General features: G+C 43.9%; 2 protein-coding genes across 4 annotated transcripts in view; both read left to right on the top strand.

The window, feature by feature from the left end:
- ptprfb (protein tyrosine phosphatase receptor type Fb) overlaps positions 1-15226 on the top strand; it is a 118866-nt gene extending 103640 nt beyond the window's left edge. For all 3 annotated transcript variants that reach the window (XM_078287752.1, XM_078287751.1, XM_071910716.2), the window contains 9 exons: positions 963-1082; positions 1942-2096; positions 4194-4479; positions 5401-5579; positions 8894-9020; positions 9946-10071; positions 11212-11366; positions 12015-12150; positions 13254-15226. In XM_078287752.1, the coding sequence (XP_078143878.1) occupies positions 963-1082; positions 1942-2096; positions 4194-4479; positions 5401-5579; positions 8894-9020; positions 9946-10071; positions 11212-11366; positions 12015-12150; positions 13254-13322 (1353 nt within the window). In that variant the 3' untranslated portion in view covers positions 13323-15226. The remainder of the gene's footprint in view (positions 1-962; positions 1083-1941; positions 2097-4193; positions 4480-5400; positions 5580-8893; positions 9021-9945; positions 10072-11211; positions 11367-12014; positions 12151-13253) is intronic.
- Positions 15227-16823: 1597 nt separating this feature from the next.
- larp6b (La ribonucleoprotein 6, translational regulator b) lies at positions 16824-18204 on the top strand. Its single transcript, XM_071910688.2, has 3 exons — positions 16824-16840; positions 16931-17120; positions 17248-18204. The coding sequence occupies exons 1-3, from the start codon at positions 16824-16826 to the stop codon at positions 18202-18204; spliced, it is 1164 nt and encodes a 387-aa protein (XP_071766789.2).
- Positions 18205-20064: the final 1860 nt, after the last annotated feature.

Below are 20064 nucleotides of genomic sequence, written 5' to 3'. Positions count from 1 at the left end.
ATGTATCGCAATACAAAAATGTGACAATACTTACCGTGGGGCAGAAAAATGAATCGCAGTATTAGCTACATTTTATTCTCCTGTAGTAATCACAAATGAGCCGGCTTGCCCATCACAATTTCACAAGCTCTCCATCCAAATTATATTATTTGCACTTGACATTTTTACAAACATAATTCTGCACATCACGTCATTTTGTCATTGAACTTTCATTTATTACATCGAATCGTTGTATCAAATCGTGAACCCCATATCGCGTATCGAATCGTATCATGAGACAAGCATATCGTCCCATCCCTAGTAGGGACTGAGCGGGTGATGTTTTGGTTACACGACAGTCTCTTTCTAACCGCTAGGCCACCCTGCCATCTACATAGAGACCACAGAGTGAGGCGATAAGGCTCCATGCCAGGGGATGGAGGAGCTTTAGCCCCAGACTCGTCCACAGTCAAGTTTGTCCTGTGGACATATGGAGCCAGGTGGCCGGACCTGCTGTCCCGTCACAACAGGCCACGGGCTTTTAGACACATCTCCCTCCACATCGCAGCGCCCAGTCATCACAAATGTGCTAAAAGCGAACATAACAAAGGGTTGCGATCCACCCGACAATTAGCTAATTGAAAATAATCATAGGCTGGTGAAACAAAGTGGGCTTTTTAATTTCCGTTTGAAGCCTGCCTCGAGTGTGCGCACCCATACACCCGCACTAGACTTGTTTCACTGGTGCTCAAATGGGGGTTTTTGAGGGGATACATAACACTGCTGGTGCTGGAGCTGATTCTAAGTACTGGTCTGCTTCCAATCCGCTTGTAATTAGACAATGGACACACTGTCGATGGTCTGAACTCTCTAAGCCTTTCCTCTTTTTAATCAGTTTGATTCTGCAAGCCACTTACTATCTTTGTGGTGGATGTTAGCGGCAGTCCATTCCTGACCGTGTGCCCTCTCTCTCGCTCTGCCAGGTGAAGTGTGACCAGTATTGGCCGGCACGAGGAACAGAGACCTATGGGATGATCCAGGTCACCATGCTGGACACTGTGGAACTCGCCACATACAGCGTCCGCACCTTCGCCCTCTACAAGGTACGGCCTGTTTCATTTGCAGTTAACCTTATAGCAAGGCATGGTCATGAAGGATTTGGTTCTTGGCAGGTTATTCCAGTTGGTGTAGTTGAACGGTCGCATTTTAAAATGTGTATTGTTATTTTTCTTAATCCTGATCAAGGCTATTACAGCTGAAATGTGCTGTTTTTTTAACATTTAAGCTTTGTCTGTTTTTCTCCAAGAGTCAGTGAAGGATTTTATTTTTTCAGGTCACTTTGATTCATGTATTTTAGTGGAGCTTTGATGTTGAGACAGATGTTTTTTTTTCCCTTTATTCATCCTTTCCCAAAATATTCACTGTGGAGGGAAATATTGGTCCGACAACTTCCCTAACATTTTTTGTATTACTTGTAATTTCTTACAAGTATTATTATTAGGATTCCTCACTGAAAGCGAGCCTCCAGCTGCAGCAGTTGCTTCGTTTTAATCAGGAATGGTAATAATGCTAAGAAGGCATTTTACGGAAACTGTTGGGCAAATACAGTTAAATTTCTAATTAGATATCTGCCATTCCAAAACACTGACTCATACTCTTACAAAATGCTCTTTGGCATGAAAGTAAAGCAGATTATGTTACTATAAAAAACAATACATTTTTGAGAATTGATTCACCCATGCTTTTCAAATATTGACTGAGCAATTTCAGCTGCATTTTTCTTTTCCAAAATGGATATACAATGTTTGGAAGGATGTCCTTCACCTGTCAAAAAAAATTTCCGTAAAAAAGTTTCTCGTTAAAAAAAAAAACCCAGCCAATTACCGTTCACAATGTCAGTGTATCCTTTTGAGCTCATGTTTACACCTTTTCTCTGTATTGACTTCTCCCACTCCCCCACAGAATGGCTCCAGTGAGAAGAGAGAGGTGCGCCAGTTCCAGTTCATGGCCTGGCCGGACCACGGGGTGCCGGAGTACCCCACCCCCATCCTGGCCTTTCTCAGACGGGTCAAGGCCTGCAACCCTCCAGACGCCGGGCCCATGGTGGTCCACTGCAGGTGGGTAGGGGTTCGGTCTGGATGCATACAGGCGAGAAATAACTACCTGTGACTACTTGTTTTTGTTAGGTTCAGGGTTTGGAGAAAGGGTTTAAACAGTGTTTCCTACAAATGTTAGCAAAATAAATTATCAGGAAATTAGCTGCTTTTTTGTCTGTTTTATAGACACTGCTCTATAATTGCCGATTTTATGTTTTGTTCTTTTTTTGTGTTCTTATTTTGATGTTTACTTAAAAGTGCCTTTGAGCACCCTGAAAAGCTTTTTATGAACAAAATGTGTTAGTATTAGTAGTATTTGTTCATATAAATAAATTGGTATTAGTGTCATTATCAGTATCAGAATTTGTATCAGTACTGGTATTATTTTATGAACCGCTGATTGCATATCTTTGGCGTTGCTGACTTTCTCGCCATCACATTTCTTTAGTGATAGGCCTACTTATTGTATGATATACTGCAGATGCCTTCTCTCTTGTGCGGGCGGAGAGGAATGGGAACTCAGGAAAGAATAGGGGAGGCGGCATTTATTTTTACATCAAAGATCAGCGGTGTCACCAATACACCATCCAGGACACCGCATGCAACAAAGATGCTGAAATCCTGTGTTTGGGGTTAAGACCTTTTATCTCCCTCGGGAATTTGGCTGCATAATTGTGTATGTTGTGTACGTTCCACCCAGTCTCTCAGGTCACAGTCACAAATGCAGAGTGTGTGCACAAACTCCCTGATGCCCCAGCTGCCTTGCTAGGGGATTTAAACCAGTGCAACCTGGAAATTACGATGCCCAGTTTTCAGCAATACATGAACTGTCAAACACAGGGGAATTATATTGGACAAGTGTTATGTGAACTTGAAAGAGACCTATACATCTAGGTGTCAACCACCCATATCAAATTCAGACCACAATGTATTTGTATTCCTACATATAGAACTAAGCTTAAGAGCACAAAACATGAACAAAAGGTCAGCAAAGAAGCGCTAAAGGCATGTCTTCAATGCACAGTGTGCCCTGGACAATGCGTGTATGGTGACCACAAATTATATTAATTACTGTGTGCAATCACTAATACCTACAAAAACAGTGAAGGTGTATCCAAACAATAAGTCCTACATAACTAAGGATATCAAGGAAACTATGAACTTGAGGAAATTGGTATTCAAGATAATTGATACTGGATAAATACACAGGACAGGAAAGGAGCTGAAGGGGAAATTGAGGAGGTCGAAGCAGTTGCAATAACAACACCTGCAGGATGCTTTTAAGGCAACCAAATCTATTATGGCTGACAGTGAGATGTATTTTGCTAACAAACTCAATACCTTTTTCACAACAACATGTAATAAAGTGCTGGAGTCCATCACCTTGGAGAGAGCAGAGCGGGTAGAGATCATAGTAAGCCAGGTAGCTTGTGCTTTCCAACATCTAAATGCACGTAATCTTCTGTCCCCAACAACATGAACCCTTTTACCCCTTTCTTCTGAAATATTACAGCAAGGAGCTGGTGCCTGTATGGCAGCCTATTTACCAACAATCAAAAAAAAAACCTGTTCTAAATAGGTGATTTTTGCCCAGTTGCTCTTACATCAGTCCCGATGACGCTACTGGAGAGAATTGTGAATGACTAGTGAGCTGGGCCCAAAGCGTGTGTGTGGGTGCTTTTCATTGATTTCTCATCTGCATTTAATACAGTCTACAGTCTATTCTATCTTTTATACATCTAAAATACACCAGTTACAGATAAACCCCCATCTAATCTACTTTAAGATTAATCACACCCATTCCTCCCTAGTCAAAACTAACTGTCCTACTCGGAAATTGTGTATTGGCGCTTAGGATATGGAATTCTGAACTGGTTGCATACTGTGTAATGTAATGAGGTGTAAAGAAGTGTTCAGGAAAATGTGATATTTCTGGGGGGAGGTGGGTGGTTGGTTGATGAACTTTAAAACCTGTATGGATGGAAGAAATGTGTATTTTTTTTAGCTAGTGGACAGTAAAGTATAATCTTATGCTTCTATCTTAAGTTATCTTATAATATTCACCCTTCCTCTCTGTCTCTCTCTCCTCTCTCCTCTCTCCTCTCCGCTCTCCCCCAGTGCGGGCGTGGGCAGGACGGGCTGCTTGATCGTGATTGAGGCCATGCTGGAGCGCATGAAGCACGAGAAGTCCGTGGACATCTACGGCCACGTGACGTGCATGCGCGCCCAGAGGAACTACATGGTCCAGACGGAGGACCAGTACATCTTCATCCACGAAGCCCTGCTGGAGGCCGCCACCTGCGGCAACACCGAGGTTCCCGCCCGCAACCTGTACGCCCACATCCAGAAACTCACCCAGCCCCCACCCGGCGAGACAGTCACCGCCATGGAGCTGGAGTTCAAGGTGTGTAACGTACGCACCGTTGCATGTCAGAGTCAGATTCGCTTAATTCGCCAAATAAATAAATGTCCAGGAATTTGTCTCTGTGACATTGGTGCTGGGACGTATCAACAGCTAGTAGTAGCGTAGTAAGTACGGGCACACATGGTTCGGTACAACCAGAACAGATACACACAAACACGTGAACACACACACACACAGCAAGAGTTACAAAATGACTGACACTCAAACATACACACAGCTGGTGTTCAAGGTGACTCGCAAACGCACGCACACGCACACCTTCTGTCAATAGCCATCGACTGTGATGTTATTACACACTTTCCTCCCAGCCCAGCACTGCCATTAGCCCTCTTATGACCATGATCCATTCTGTTTGAAGTGATAATAGCATCTACACTCCTGCCAACGACAGAGAATGAGGGAGAGTGTGAGAATGAATGCGGCGTATGTGGGGCCACAGCGTCCATGCCCACACAGTCTGGCCGTAACACACACACACACACTCTCGTGGAGTACCATGGCTCTCTGTACACACTCCTGTGCTGTCCATCTGTGCATTGTCCACTGCCAGCGCCAGAGCTTGTCACGCCTCCAGTCCTCCACCCAAGCAGTGGGGCTCTATGAGAGCCTCGTCCACTGCACTTAGCTGCACTATGTTATACCTGCCAGCAGGTATTTCATCTAAAATGGATGCCACCCTTCTCTGGTCCGACTTGACGTCTTACCTTCTGTAGGATTTCTTATTTATCGTGACAGGATACACTGAGTGTGTGGGGAAAAGAAAAAAGAGAGACTTGACAGAGAAGCGTTCTAGACTTCCTTGTTTGTTTACTCCAGGTCACAGGTCACTAATTCTCTCTCTCTCCTCTTTTTTCTCTCCATCTCATCCTGTCTGGTTTCTCCTCACCTTCCATTTAACAGAGACTGGCCAACTCCAAAGCCCACACGTCGCGCTTCATCAGCGCCAACCTGCCCTGCAACAAGTTCAAGAACCGTCTGGTCAACATCATGCCGTTTGAGTCCACCCGAGTCTGCCTGCAGCCCATCCGCGGTGTGGAGGGCTCCGACTACATCAACGCCAGCTGCATCGACGGCTACAGGTCAGCATGGGACGCACCGTGGGGGGTGGTGAGAGAGCAATATGGGTGTATATCTGTGGGTGCGGGTGACAGGTCTGAAATTGCTTTCTGTCATCAAAGATTATTATGGTATGAAAAGGTATGAAAAATAGATATTCGCTATAGAATAGGTATAGATAAAAATGTATGGGGAGATATTGAAGATAAGGTTATTGTGGGCAGTATCCAGTTGCTCTCAAAGAATTACCTCCTGTCAGTGTGGTTCACTTGCACAGAGCGACTACTGCTTCCATACTGGAGCTACTGCTTGTCCTCATGTGCTCTGTGAGTCCAAATTGCTTCCTAGAGGGAGGAAGATGAAAAGGCAGCTCTCTCTCTTACTGTTTTATATATATATATACAGTATATGTATGGAGAGAGATAGAGCGGAATACTTCTATAGATGAACTGTAAAGGGAAGGGATGGATTTAGCGAGCGTGAAATACCATCCGGTCCGTACGGGGTTCTGCTCCGCACCCGGCCGTGACAGAGACAACACCTCCACCTCCACCACTCCTCCCTCCTCCTCTTTCTCCAATCCTGTCGTTAATGAAAGGTGCTCCGCAGAGGCCGACCCTCCATTGTCGCTGTGTAAATAGCATAATTGCAGCAAGAGAGTATCGTAATGAAGTGTGTTTTCCAAACACCTCCCGCCCCATCTCCCTCTCTCTCCCTCCTTCTCTTTCTCTCGTTATATCCCCCTTTCATTCCTGCTCTCTGCCCCTTTCGCTCTGTCTCCTTTTACCCCCTTCTGTCTCTCTGTGTCTCTTTGTACCCACCCTTTATCTGTCTCCCCCTGCCCCCTATCTCTCTTCCCACCCTCTTCTCTCACTCTCCATCTTAATTTTCCATCCCAATGTCGTGGCAGAGGCAGACAGATCCGGGTGGGGACCTGTTGTGTGCACCGGCAGCGCTGTGTAATTAAGCCGCTTTTAAAGCCCGGGCATAAATAAAAACTAAACAGGGGCCTCCAGTGCCCTTCACCCCAGCGCCTTCAAGAAAAGCCAATAATATGCTAAGCTAATGAGAGGCGAAGCATTGATTCCAGCTACGCTATCAGGGGCGCGAGCCCTGGATATGCTCCGATGCAGGCTGGAGTTTTAGCATTGTAATGAGGTTGAAATGAAACACTATGTCCTGAAGCACTGCAGTCATGTGGGATGATGCAGAGAGTGCTTTGTGCTGTTTGGCAGCGTGCTCATCGGGACACTGTGTGCAGAGCAGTCAGTATTGTGTGATATGGGTTGTTTTGGCTAGGGGGCATTTTTTGGGGGAGCTCAGAGGGGTCCACCCTATCAATATAAAATGTGGCATTCATTCTGTGTATTTACTGAAGATTTTCAGGGTGTAATTGCGCTTCTGCTCTCTTGTTGAATTTGAGCATAGGCAGTATTGCACGGGAAAGGTGTGAGTCGTATGTTAGTGTAGGCAGTGTTGTGGGAATACATTGAGACAGAGGCTTGTGACCGCATAGGCATACCTTTCCTTTCCTTTCTTTTCCTTTCTTTTCCTTTCATTTAATTTCCTTTCCCTTCCTTTCCTTTCCTTTCCTTTCCTTTCCTTTCCTTTCCTTTCCTTTCATTTAATTTCCTTTCCCTTCCTTTCATTTCCTTTCCTTTCCTTTCCTTTCTTTTCCTTTCATTTCATTTCATTCCCTTTCCATTTCTTTCCTTACCTTTCATTTCCTTTCCGTTTCTGTTCTCTCTTCTCCTCTCCTCCCTTCTCTACTTTGTACTTTTTCCTCACATCTTTTTCTCTCGTTTCCTCTTCTGTTCTCTTCTCTCCTCTTCTCTCCTCTTCTCTCCTTTTCTCTTCTCTTCTCTTCTCTTCTCGCCTCTTCTCTCTTCTCCTCTCATTCCCTCCACTCTTCGCAGCCAAAATCAGTAAGAGAAAACAGTCAGTTCTACTTTGTGCTCTGATGACCGGCAGGAGAAAAAAAACAGTGCTTACTCTTTTCATCTCCTCACACTCTCCTTTCCGTCTTCCCTCTACTTTGTACCTCTCCCCCTTTCCCCCCCCTCTATTCCTCTGCATTTCTCTTTCCTCCATTTCTTTTCTTTAATTTGACTCCTCACTCCCTTGCCTACCCCTCCTCTCACGCCATCGCCTCCCCTCTCCACCGATCTGTCGTTTCTTTATTTGTGCGAGCGAGGCCCTGAGCACATTCTAATCTCCCGGTTCCACATTAGTGCCTTGCCTGCAGCACCTTCATTAGTTGTTCACCCGTGGCTTAGTATGTGTGTGTGCGCGTGTGAGTGTGTGTGTGTGTGCGTGTTCTGCGTGTCTATGCGTCTTTGTATGTCTATACGTGCAAAGCTACTGTATATGCGAGCCTACATGCACTGCAGACATGTGAGTGTGTACGTGCTTGAGTGTTGCTCATGCGTGTATTGTATGTTGGATTACTCAGCTCACCCCCCCGCCCCCCGCCCCCCTATCTTGATCGGTGCACTGCTGCCACCTCCTGTTGGACAAAATAACTGCTCATCTGGGCCAAAGTCACGTAGGACACTAGCACTGCATTGGCACCTCAGCACATGAGCTCATCCCTAGTTGTGTGAGCATATCAAGCGCTCTCACTCTGTGCTCTGTTACAGATAGGGAGTAGGGGGAAGTATAGGACCTGTGCATATCCACGGTCCTGTATAGCTCAGTGGTAGAGCATGGCACTTATATTGCTATGGTTAGTTGCCGTGTACAAATTGCCAAGTACATTAAATGTACGGGATTTGTCTTGGTGCCATTGCTACAGAAACACAGCACATGGTTCAAGGACAACCGAACCCCCACACACATCTATATCTATATTCAACATTCTGCGTGGGGTTTGATTCCTGCTGAGGCCATCTTTACTACAAATGTATGCACTTACGGTACTGTAAGGCACTTTTGTATACAAATGTCCATCAAATGGCATATGTCGATTTCATGGAACAAAAGTAGAGTCCGCACACTGAAAGCTGTTCCCAAGGCCTGTGGATTTATTCGTCGTATGTATTTATTTGAATAGTATAGAATTTATATTGTATAACGCTGTAGCTGTCAGTGTATGGACTCCACTTTTGTCTTGTATTCTGTCCGGCACTTAGCACTTCACTAATACTTCCAAAGTGGGGGGAATAACAGCCTTCTGCTAACTGCTCTAGCACAACATTTCTTTACTATTAAATGATCTTTCAAATGGGTTCTCTGGCTATTGCTTGTGATGTGCTTTGTAATACAGTGCCATATCAATAAATATTATTATTATTATGTTTAGTATTAATTCGCTGTGTCCTCGCTCTGGTGTTTTTAGGCAGCAGAAGGCCTACCTGGCCACCCAGGGCCCCCTGGCCGAGACCACCGAAGACTTCTGGAGAATGCTGTGGGAGCACAACTCCACCATCGTAGTCATGCTCACCAAACTACGAGAGATGGGGCGGGTAAGACAGGCACACACACACACACACTCACACACAGCCACATGCATTCACACATACCACACACACACACACGTAAATACATGCAACACCTGTAGGGAATGTTTGCTATGTTGGTGAATTGAGGGGATGAAAACCCACACAAGCTTTATACACCGGGCAGTTTCAGCCAAGCTATTGTATCAGATTGGTCAAAGATACATTCCAGCCATGCTGATAACTTGGTTGAAACTAAGCTACACTCTCAGTATGGTTGGAATGCATCTTGACTGAAACTGCCAAGCTGGTAGCTGGTTGCATTCCAAACATGCTGATAATTCCCCTTACAGCAAGACTATGCCATGCTTTATGAAAAATTGAATTAGTTTCTATGTTAAATCTTGTGCTAACCAGGGAGGTAAATAGCAATTTATCTTGCTTCCTCCTGCTTCTGTTCTTTTGTATATACACAACTTTAAAAGAAACCTTTCAAACAGCACACTCGCCTTGGTAACTGTTTTATAAAAGCCATAAATACGCTGGAGTACTTTGTTTTGTGTGATTATGGATACTGTGGTGGCGCTGAAAGTCACTCGACTGCATTTTATAGCTCGCTGCATCACCTTCTCACCCATAATTACAGCAAAGAAAACCCTCACACATTTTATTGCTTTAGCAAAGAACATAAACAAATTATGGAAATATTTTGCTAACTAAAATGAATGTCAATATTTCAAAACCACAGATGATTCCAGCATCAAAAACATAACTATTGGGTAAACAAAAATCTCCTGATGACTTAAGATGGCTGATAACTTACATATGCTGCACTTTTATGCCAGTAATCATTTTGTAAGGGTCAGTTTTCTTCCGAATGGTGGATATCTCATTTTGGAATGACTCATCTAATATAGGTGCCTAATGTTTCTGCTTGTCTTTTCTTTTGCAGGAAAAGTGCCATCAGTACTGGCCAGCGGAGCGCTCAGCCAGGTACCAGTACTTTGTGGTGGATCCCATGGCCGAGTACAACATGCCCCAGTACATCCTCCGAGAGTTCAAAGTCACAGATGCCAGGGTACGCTGGATTTGAAAATGTCTTGCCTTCGTGTGTGTGCGTGTGTTTATGTGTGTATGTCTTGGTGGGACGGGTAGTGGGTGATTGGCATTTTACACAAATGCAGCCATCCAGCCTAAATCCATCTTAATTTTAGGTTTCCATACAAATACTGACAGTCGCAGTAAGTGTTGAAAATTATGCAGACTGTGATTTCAAGGTAGAGATGATCAGAACGCGGCCCGTGTTATTTCTCTTGACAGGTTGACATAAAGTGAATGCGCCGTCAAACATGTTTACTCGGATTTAGCAACGGCATGTGTGCTCTCTGGATTGTGTGTGTGTGAGTGTGTGTGCACATGCATTAGTGTGTGTATGCGCTAGATCTCTGTGAAATACATGAAAAGCAGAGCCTCCAATCCCCAAGGCCAGTACTGGAACTCCCTGTGATGCAGTGGTTTCAATGGGCTATAAATACACTTGGCTGTCATCAGAAGGCCCACAGCACATAGCAGCAGCACCACTCTAATCCCACACACACACACACACACACCACATATATGTATGTATTTTATGTATTATATATATATATATATATATATATATATGTGTGTGTTAAGAGTTTTAAGAGTTTTGTTCCAAAATAAGATATCCACCATTTGAAAAATGTGACACAGTATGTGACACAATGATGAACTTCATGTAGCAATTTCTTTCCAAAATGGAAATATAGCATTTTGGAAATGAACTCTTCATATGCGCACATGCAAACTCAAAACACTTATAAACCAGTCATATGATAACACCCAGGTCTGCAGCCTATATCCTGTGGTGCGGTTGATTTCTGAAAACTGTATCAAGTCTCATTCAGTGAAATACTATATTGCATGTTTGGTTGAGTGGACATGAGGGTGCAGGGCACAGAGATGTGTGAAGCACAAACCACAAAGTACAGCAGAGTGTTATGTGGTTGTAGACATAAATTCGAGCTTTGAAGAGAACTAATCTGGCCAGTTACACCCACAACCCACATTACACTGTAAAGCTACTGAAAAGTGGTGCATTATGCAAACCGTACATGTCACCTATGTGTCAGTTTGTCTTTTTGTCAATACGCTGTGCCTCTTTAACATAAATAAACTCTGTGTTTGCTGCCCTCAGGACGGCCAGTCCAGAACAATCCGCCAATTCCAATTCACTGACTGGCCCGAGCAAGGAGTGCCAAAAACCGGGGAAGGCTTCATTGATTTCATTGGCCAAGTGCACAAAACCAAGGAGCAGTTTGGACAGGATGGACCAATCACTGTACACTGCAGGTAAGGAGACTGGATGGCATTGTGTGTGTGTGTGTGTGTGTGTGTGTGTGTGTGTGTGTTGAAGAAAGCACATGAGCGGGTTGCCATTTCAGAGATTTGTAGGTGCTAGCAAGATATTTCTGTTTGTATTTTGATCATGTGACATCAGTGTTCTTACAACTCACTCACTAGGGTCAAACTGCATTCACAAATAATTTTTAGTGTTTGTTTTCTACTTCTGCATGAAGTGCCAGATGGGTGGAGTTAACCACACCAGGACAGTTCAGATAATCACAGAGGAGTAAAATTCCAAATTCCAGATTTCCTGTGATTGTCTAAACTGGCACTTGTGTGTGTTGTCCTGTGTTTCAAAGCCCATTCAAGTGGTTTTCCAAACTCTTAAGAAGTATATACAAATACTAATTGACCCAGGAATGTTTGGTGTATATTTGCAGTGCATTATAAGGACACAAAGTAACCATGCCGTAATAATAATGCAATGTCTAATACTCGATGTTTATGTGGGCTCTCCTCCTACTGCATTTACATTAAATTACATTAAAGGCAATATAGCAGACTCCCTTATTCAGAGCAACTTGAAATTAGGTGCAAAAGTAGAATAAGCTTCAATTCCTTGATTTAACAAATGCTGCTGTGTGTGCTCCTCAGTGCCGGTGTGGGCAGGACCGGCGTCTTCATCACCCTCAGCATCGTGCTGGAGAGGATGAGATACGAGGGCGTGGTCGACCTCTTCCAGACGGTGAAGACGCTTCGCACCCAGCGGCCTGCCATGGTGCAGACGGAGGTGAGGACAGAATACTGACTCAGATATCGCTCATACTCAAAATCCCAGTTATGGGTTAACCGCTCCTTAAAACAGACTGCAGCCGTTGTGTGTAAGTCAGTTCTGTTTCCATGGTAACTGCCCGGGGTTAAACAGTGCAAATAATACTAAGCGTTTGATTTCTTAACCTGCTTGGAGTGCCAGATTTTACCGGGTTTTGCTACAAAGGACAACACAGCGAGTGGCAGAAAGTTTAGACAATCACAGGACAGTATCTGAAAGTCATTTTAGTGTTCTTCTCTGTGATTGATAACTTTACCTGACATTATCTGAATTGTCCTTATGTGGTAAACCCATTGATCTGGTGTTCCACTAAAACAAAGAATTCACTGTTTGACTGATATTCTTTTTATAGAGGCCTTGCAGTTACATCACAAATCTCCTCAGAACTCAGAACCACATCTGGCCTCCATGATGGTGCCAGATTTGTTTCCATTTGTTTAGGTTACTGTGACGCAGTAAACTGTCTCGTCTTTGGTCCTAGTCTCTACTCCAAAACACTGCCAGTTGTAGCTTGAGAAGAGTCAGCTCAGTTAACCTGAACAAACAGTTGGTTTTTGGCTTTGTTAGCTAACTAATTAGCTAGCAGACTAACTTAGCAAAGCAACTGATGTTAATGTTAAGATGTGACTACTAGCCACTAACACTAGATTCTACTAGATGCATTAGCTAGTGTGCAAATCACATGTGTTTACAACAAGACGGTGAAGGGCAGCTGACCAGATACTATGATTGACTTGTTAAAAAGCTGACAATATCCAAACACAAAATCAATCAGATGTATCAGTGGTGAAATGATCAGTTTTCAAAAACAGCACAGAAATGATCCATGTCTATTCCATACTGTTGAGATGGCTGAGTCGTAAATTTAGAAACACAACCAGCCACTGTTGCCAAGCTCTGTGGTCACCTGTCACCTGAAAGCCCTCTATTCATACGCACACGGATACTTGCGAACAGGATATGAAAATGCATGTAAATTGTTTCTCCTAAATGACGCACAACATACCGTGCATGTAAACATAAACAAACAAACACTCACTGAGGCTTCCTCTCCCCTGCAGGACCAGTACCAGTTGTGCTACAGGGCAGCACTGGAGTACCTGGGGAGCTTTGACCACTATGCAACGTAACCACTCCCACCGAGCAGCCTCCCTGGTCAGACCTCTCAGGAGTGTGCCAAGTGTCCCATCTCAGCCGCCATCCAATCACTTGACCCCCCCCCCCCATACCCGCCCCTCCCCCCCTCCCCTCACACAGCTACCGGAGGGGAGGAGAAAGGGACGTGCTTGCGGACCCGGCGACGGGTTCAACCAATCACAGAGATCCACGCGGATTTACCACACAGAGATTTTGCTTTAAAAATAATAAAAAGAAACAGTACAATGACTACGACAACTACGACAACTCTTGTACGGATGTGACAGCTCAGACTGGCAGCTTGCTTCTCTGTCCTGTCGACGCCAAACCTCCCCGATTGTCAAAGGCTACTGGTAGCACTAAGAGAAGATTCTCTCTCTTTTTTTTTTTGTTAATTTTATTTTCACTATTATGATATTATGACAAATGTTATTATTTAGCGCATCATTTTTTTTGTTGTTGTTTTTAATAATCATTTTAACACCAGACATTCTTTTGTCTTAAACCGCCCTGCTGCGGGCCTGCATTATTTTCATAATTGGTATGTCTTTTTATTTTTTTTATTTTTTTTTTATCTTCTAGGGTACTTTAGCACAAGGGACATGTATTTTTAACACGTTCCTAGATACTAATACAGGAGAACCACTGTTCTCTGAGCTGCTGTCAGATTTCTTTTGTCTCATGACATTATTGTTTTGTTCTCATGTACATTGTTTTGGTCTTATTCAGTTCAATGGAGCAGGGGTTCACTTTGATACGCCTTTTCACTCGCTGTTTCTTACAAAAAACAATTTTGAAAAAATTATAAAATGATTTCAGAACATACACCCGCTAAAGTTGTCCTATGTAAACACAGTAGCTAGTAAAAAAAACAAAAAAAAACAGTGAATCAGCTAACAGACTAAATCAGCGGTGTACAGAACTGGAAAGCACATGATTTTTTTTGTTTTTGTTTTGTTTTGTTTTTTCGTCAGAAGCCTATGGCATTGAGGCCTTCATACTCCAAACCGGAGAACTTATCTGAGGAAAACAGACTTTTATACCCAACGGGTAGTTGAAAAAGAAACTCCCTAATCTCTGAATATAGTTGCTCTTCAAGCCCCTCCCGTCTCCTCGCTGCCCGATAGCCTGGTCGGTTTCCCTGGGGTTGAACCGAACGGACCGGAGGAGCAGGGTGGTTCATACGGGCCGAGGAGCAGAGCCATCAGCACTGGCACCTGTACAGAATCAACCATTCCTACCAGAGGGACAGAGACTCAGCCCTTTGGACTGAAACCTGCTATTATTTTATACAGAAATAGAACTATAAATATATATATAATTATGATTGATTATATATATGTACAATTATACATAGATATATCCACAGCTTCAAAAGTATATTGTCCAAAAGGATTCACTCTGCCGACGTACCAACCCTAGAGAAAACTGCAGAGAGCCTGCTGTCCTAGAGTGTGTATTAATGGAAACACCGTTGTATCTACTGTACTACCATAGTAACTTTGACAGCTGGTTGTCCATCTGAATGAGGAAAACAGCACAATCCCCCCTCCCCCGTGACCCATCTGCCCCACCCCACCCACCAAAATGGACCACTGAAGCACCACTGAAGCACATCTTCACCCACAAGGCGCAAGGAGGGAGCGTCGAATCCGAGGCCTACGTGGTGGTGGTGGTGGCGGTAGGGGGGGGGGGGGGGGGGGGGGACTTGAACACGCTGGCGAAAAATAAAAACGTTCATTTTTACCTTGTGAATGCTTAGTGCTGTAGGGATTCGATCTGTTGTATACACAGTCTGTTTTCTATTTGTTGATAAAGAACTGGAATTTAAAAAGATATTGCTGAAAAACAAAAAAACTCATCGATGTTAATAAAGTTGAATAATTGGGTTTTTGTACGAATCCTTGCTTGTGATGTTTCGTTTATTTTGTGGTTTGCAAAGTGTGAATTTTTACATGTTTAATAGTTTGTGGGTAGATGACTAAGAGAAGAAGAAGGTTCCTGTTTTGCTCAGTGACTTTAAGGAGGTGATACACAGAGCAACAAGGCCCAAGTTGCTCTCATTACGTAGGAGCTTCTTGTTGCTAGAAATAGATTTTTCACCCTTGTGTCTCACTCTCTTTCCTGTTGCTGGGAGCGTTGCCCAATGCGTTACCCCAAAAATTGCCTTGTGTTTCAACACCCTTACGTTCAGTTCATACTGTAGTCACGGTTCTACAAGTTGGAAGACTGCTCTCCTTTTATATCAAGGGATTTTTAAGAACTTTTCCTGCTCCCACAACCGAAGCAAAATGGTTAGATGCTTGAGAGGATATCATGTTTTTCAGCTCAACGTACTCACTCTCTGTGCGTGTGTGTGTGTGCGTGTGTGAGTGTGTGTGTCCATGAGTAAAACTTTTTCGGCCGGGTTCCCGGAGCCGTCCCCAGTCTCAGCAGAGTGGAAACCCCTCAGCGCTCGGTCTTCACCTCCTCCTCCTCCTCCTCCTCCTCTCTCCGGCAGCCCACACACTACCAGCCTGCTAAATCACTGCCAGTTGCCGTCACACTAACTACAGCTAAAGAAAGGCTCTATAGCCAAGACAGGATGGCTGTAGCCGAGGCAAAGCATGCAGAGGTTTGGGTTTAGTACGTCTATCCTGTATGTGTGATGGCGATAACATGTTGAGGCGAACCTTGAATAAAGGCACACAGGCACATAAACAGGATATATTCTTGCATTTAATTGATTTGACTTTGTTAATGCTTTCATTATGTGAAGCCACAGTGGGAGTTTAGTCATGGCAAAGCCTGCCAAGACCGGGACACAATATGTATGATAAATGCAGTAGTGTTAACATGTTGAGCAGGATGTAGTTATTACAAAGAAACACAAAAAGGACATATAGCTACGTTTAACTGATAATTGTTGTTGCTCTCATTATCGTTTAGTACTACTGTTTATTTGTTTGTTGGGAGTGCAGTATGGTTTCTGAATGTGAGCAGGCTTTAACGAGCCAGCAGTATCATCATTTTCCTTGTGATTTGATTGTGCAGTTAGCAGTGAACTGCATAGCAGACGCCCAAGCCTATAATGTTATTATTTTTTAGAGTCAATTTGGATTGTTATGATAATGTTACTGTTAGTGTTATTTCTGTTGTGTGGAGTGGGCCTTAATGCTAGCAGTGCAAATATTCTGTTATATTGTTAACATGACTGTTTTTTACCTTTTATTTTACAGCACTGTAACTTTTTAATGTAAATGCAGGTGATTATTATTAGTAGTAGCAGTGGTAGTAGTAGTTAGTATTGAATAATGTAGAATTTCCGTTGTAGCATCTTACAAATTCTGTGTTTTAGATCCCATGGAAACCAGTTGACATCACAGTGTCGTCTTGGTTATATGAAGAGTGTCCAGGTGCATTTTCCTTTCATTTCATATCCTTGTTTCAGATCACCCAAGACACGGCCCAACTTAGTACCCAGTTTACCAACATCACTATCCACAGGAGACACCATGAGTAGTGAGATTGGGTAAGGAGATTTGAAAATCAACATAGAAGCGACAAATTCACACTGCAGATTTTAGAGTATGTCGTGACGCTAAGTTATTTGTCCTTGTAGGTACTTTGCAAATCTTGACCGAGCGAAAGAGGATAGTAGTGAAGCACATTCGCTCCATTTGAAGATTGCAACCCAGTTGGAGCATCTCCTGTCCGACTGCAACCTGGCAGAGGACGGCTTCCTCCTGAAACACATGCAGAAGAACAAGCTGGGCTACGTCAGTCTCAAGCTCCTCACTTCCTTTAAAAAGGTAAAGAAAAAATATCACTTTTGATTTACCGAGACTTAAATGTACCAGTGGGCTTTCTATGCCGTTTATATTTTACCAGTTTAAATAAAAACAATGCATTAAAATGAAGTGCTGCTGCTTGTCACAGATCAAGGTGCTGACCAGAGACTGGCGTGTGACTCTAGCGGGAGCGCGCTGCTCGAAGCTGCTGGAAGTGAACGAGGAAGGGACCAAAGTGAGGCGGAGAGAGCCACTCCCCAAGTGGCTGCTGTGTTCCCCCACCAACAAGCTCCTCCTCGCCTGGAACCTATTTGAGAAGCAGAGAGGAGAAGGCCGAGCAGCCCAAGGCCTGGAGAAACCCCGAGTCCAGGAGAGAGTCTCGAAAGTGTTCAGCATTTATGGCAACGTTACGTCAATCCGGATCCTGCAACCTGGCAAAGAGCTTCCCAAGGAGCTGCAGTGCTATGCCAAGCGCCACAGTGAGCTCGGCCACCGCCTGTGTGCCGTGGTGAAGTTTGACTGTTTGCAGGCGGCTCGAAGGGCCCACCGTGCCCTGAAGGCAGAAGAGCACAAGACGAACGGGAAGGGCATGTGTGTGGCGCCCTTGGGATTCCCTGGGACACGCCACTTCACCGAGGAAGAACCGCCAGAGGAAGAACCGCCAGAGGAAAGCGATGAGGATACACCTGAGGAGGCCGAACCCAGCCAGAAAAAGTCCGAACATAAACCCTTCGAGGATTCGCCCCTGGAGAAAAGCCCATTCCCACTTAAGGGTTCCAAAAAGGCTCCACGCAGGTTTTGGCCCCAAAAGCCCCTGCGCGACCCCCTGGGACACGTCTTTAAAAAGTTCTCCACCGGCTGCCAGGGCTGGCCCTTCCCTGAGTTCAAGAGCAGATTCAGCAGGAGGAACGGGTGCTCTGGAGACGATGGCCAGGAGAGTTCTAGGTGCCCCTGGGTGCTGAGACGCAAAGTCACACCCGGCGCAGCCCACCCTGAGGCCAGGCTCACCATGCCGCGGAGGGTGCTGCGTCTGCCCTGCGGCCCCGACGGCACCAAGGGCTTCCACGGCAGCGGGGGGAGAGGGAAGCCGCTGCAGCAGCAATAGGCACCTTTTTTTTTCTAGATCTACTAATTTCACCTCTTCTGGACGACGGCTGCAGATATGTGGACTGGTGCTACTGCTACATTCAGTCACTCCCAGAAGTTCAGAAGCTGATGAAATCAAAATAAATATATTTTTTATTCCGTATAAAGCAAGAAAAAAGTGATCTATAGTAGTCTGTTGGTGAGAAAGCATTCAGTCTGGGTGAGACTTGGATCTTGGATGTAGGTGTAAATCACTGACAGCGGGGGGCAGCAGTCGCCTGTGTGTTCATAGTTTTGTGTTTTAACAACTCACTACAGCCTACCTGTCATAGTTAACATAGGAAGTAAATACACTGCTATATTATCAAGTGGTAAAATTTGTTACACAAAAATAAGTGTTAATGTGATGAAGTAAGAGTATGTCAAAAATCTATACATGCTTTTTGAAAACAGCAGTAGGCTCTACATCCCTGAGGCCCCAACGAGTCTGGTCACAACTCTGCAAATTGCAATGTATATTTGTTCTTGGGCCAAGATGGATTTGTCTTGTTTCCGCTGCTCACAGAAAGCAGTCCTTTCTTTCAACATGTTATGCTCAAAAAAGCACCAAATGTCCCAATGCATCTTTTCAAATCTCTGCTTAGATTTTGTTTCTGTAAAAAGTAGTTTTCCACTCAGTAAGATGACATTTGGCTGAAGGTTGCTTGTCCAATCATCAAACCACATCTTGCGCAAGATGTGTGTAGTAGCCACGTTTGTGCCTTATTTCCAGCCTTTCTAATGACACCTCGAGCGGAATGGTGTGTTTATAGTGTTACTGATTGAGGGCTTCCTTAAAATCTAGCCCAAACCTAAACAGAATGTGTTTCTTCACTCATCCACGCCCAGTGGAAAGATTCAATCCTATGTGTATGTGATTCTGTGATATTCAAATTGGAAACATACTTTTTTTTCTTGTATATGCTGTATGACAGAATGTCATCATTGCAGATGTAATCTTAGGGTGTTGAATGAAACCTTGCAGTGTACATGCTCAAGAGTTTCACTCTCGTTGTCTCTGACTTTATTTAGCAATTAACAGCTGTTACACTTTTATTGCAATGGAGGCCGGTCTATGAAAACTTTACACATCTGTGAACAATATGTATAGAGCAGAAACGTTTCTGCCCGACGTCAGGAAATGTTTCTGTGCTGATATTTCCTTTTCAAGGCTAGAAAAGCACGATATTTGCTGCTAACTGGAAGTCATTATGTATTTACACAGTACCCCCTTGCTAATAATTGTGGGTGTTCGTGTTAAATGAGCTAGTCGTGTGAATTTGCACGTTTTTCTTAGGCGTTTTTGTTGCTGGTTCTGCGTGAATTTGCACCTGCTGACTGTCACCAAAATATTCTTCTCAGCTTGAAAAAGAACAGGTATGTTCTCTTGATTTGTGGTATAGTGTTATCCTGCAGGTTAGAGCTGGAGGGTTTAAGTGAAAAGGAGGATTTGTTTTGGCTGCACTTCAGACTATACATAAAATCTATGGTTTAGGTCACTGTGATAATGAACTTAAGACATCCATCAATACACCTGTTGGTTAGTTACAGTCCTAGATAAAACAAAAATTAGCAGTCGGTCTCATCTACATCTCACTAGTGGGCCTTTGAAAAGCATGATTTGTGTATATCTTTGGCATGAGGATATGAGAATGACTCATGGTGTTAGAATGAGATATTTGTTAGCAAATAATTTGTTTCCTGCTGTAAAGCTGACATCATTACTCACACTCCAAGATTGCCGCTCTGTTTCAACATTTTTCTCTCGAGCCATAATTCAGAACAATCAATTTTGTTTGGTTCAACAGCTCACCTGTAAATTTATTTGACTGGTTAATGT

The sequence above is a fragment of the Centroberyx gerrardi genome, chromosome 13, assembly GCF_048128805.1.
Source record: "Centroberyx gerrardi isolate f3 chromosome 13, fCenGer3.hap1.cur.20231027, whole genome shotgun sequence".
NCBI lineage: Eukaryota > Metazoa > Chordata > Actinopteri > Beryciformes > Berycidae > Centroberyx > Centroberyx gerrardi.
Note: the sequence above shows the minus strand (reverse complement) of the source record. Positions and strands in the feature narration are given on the sequence as shown.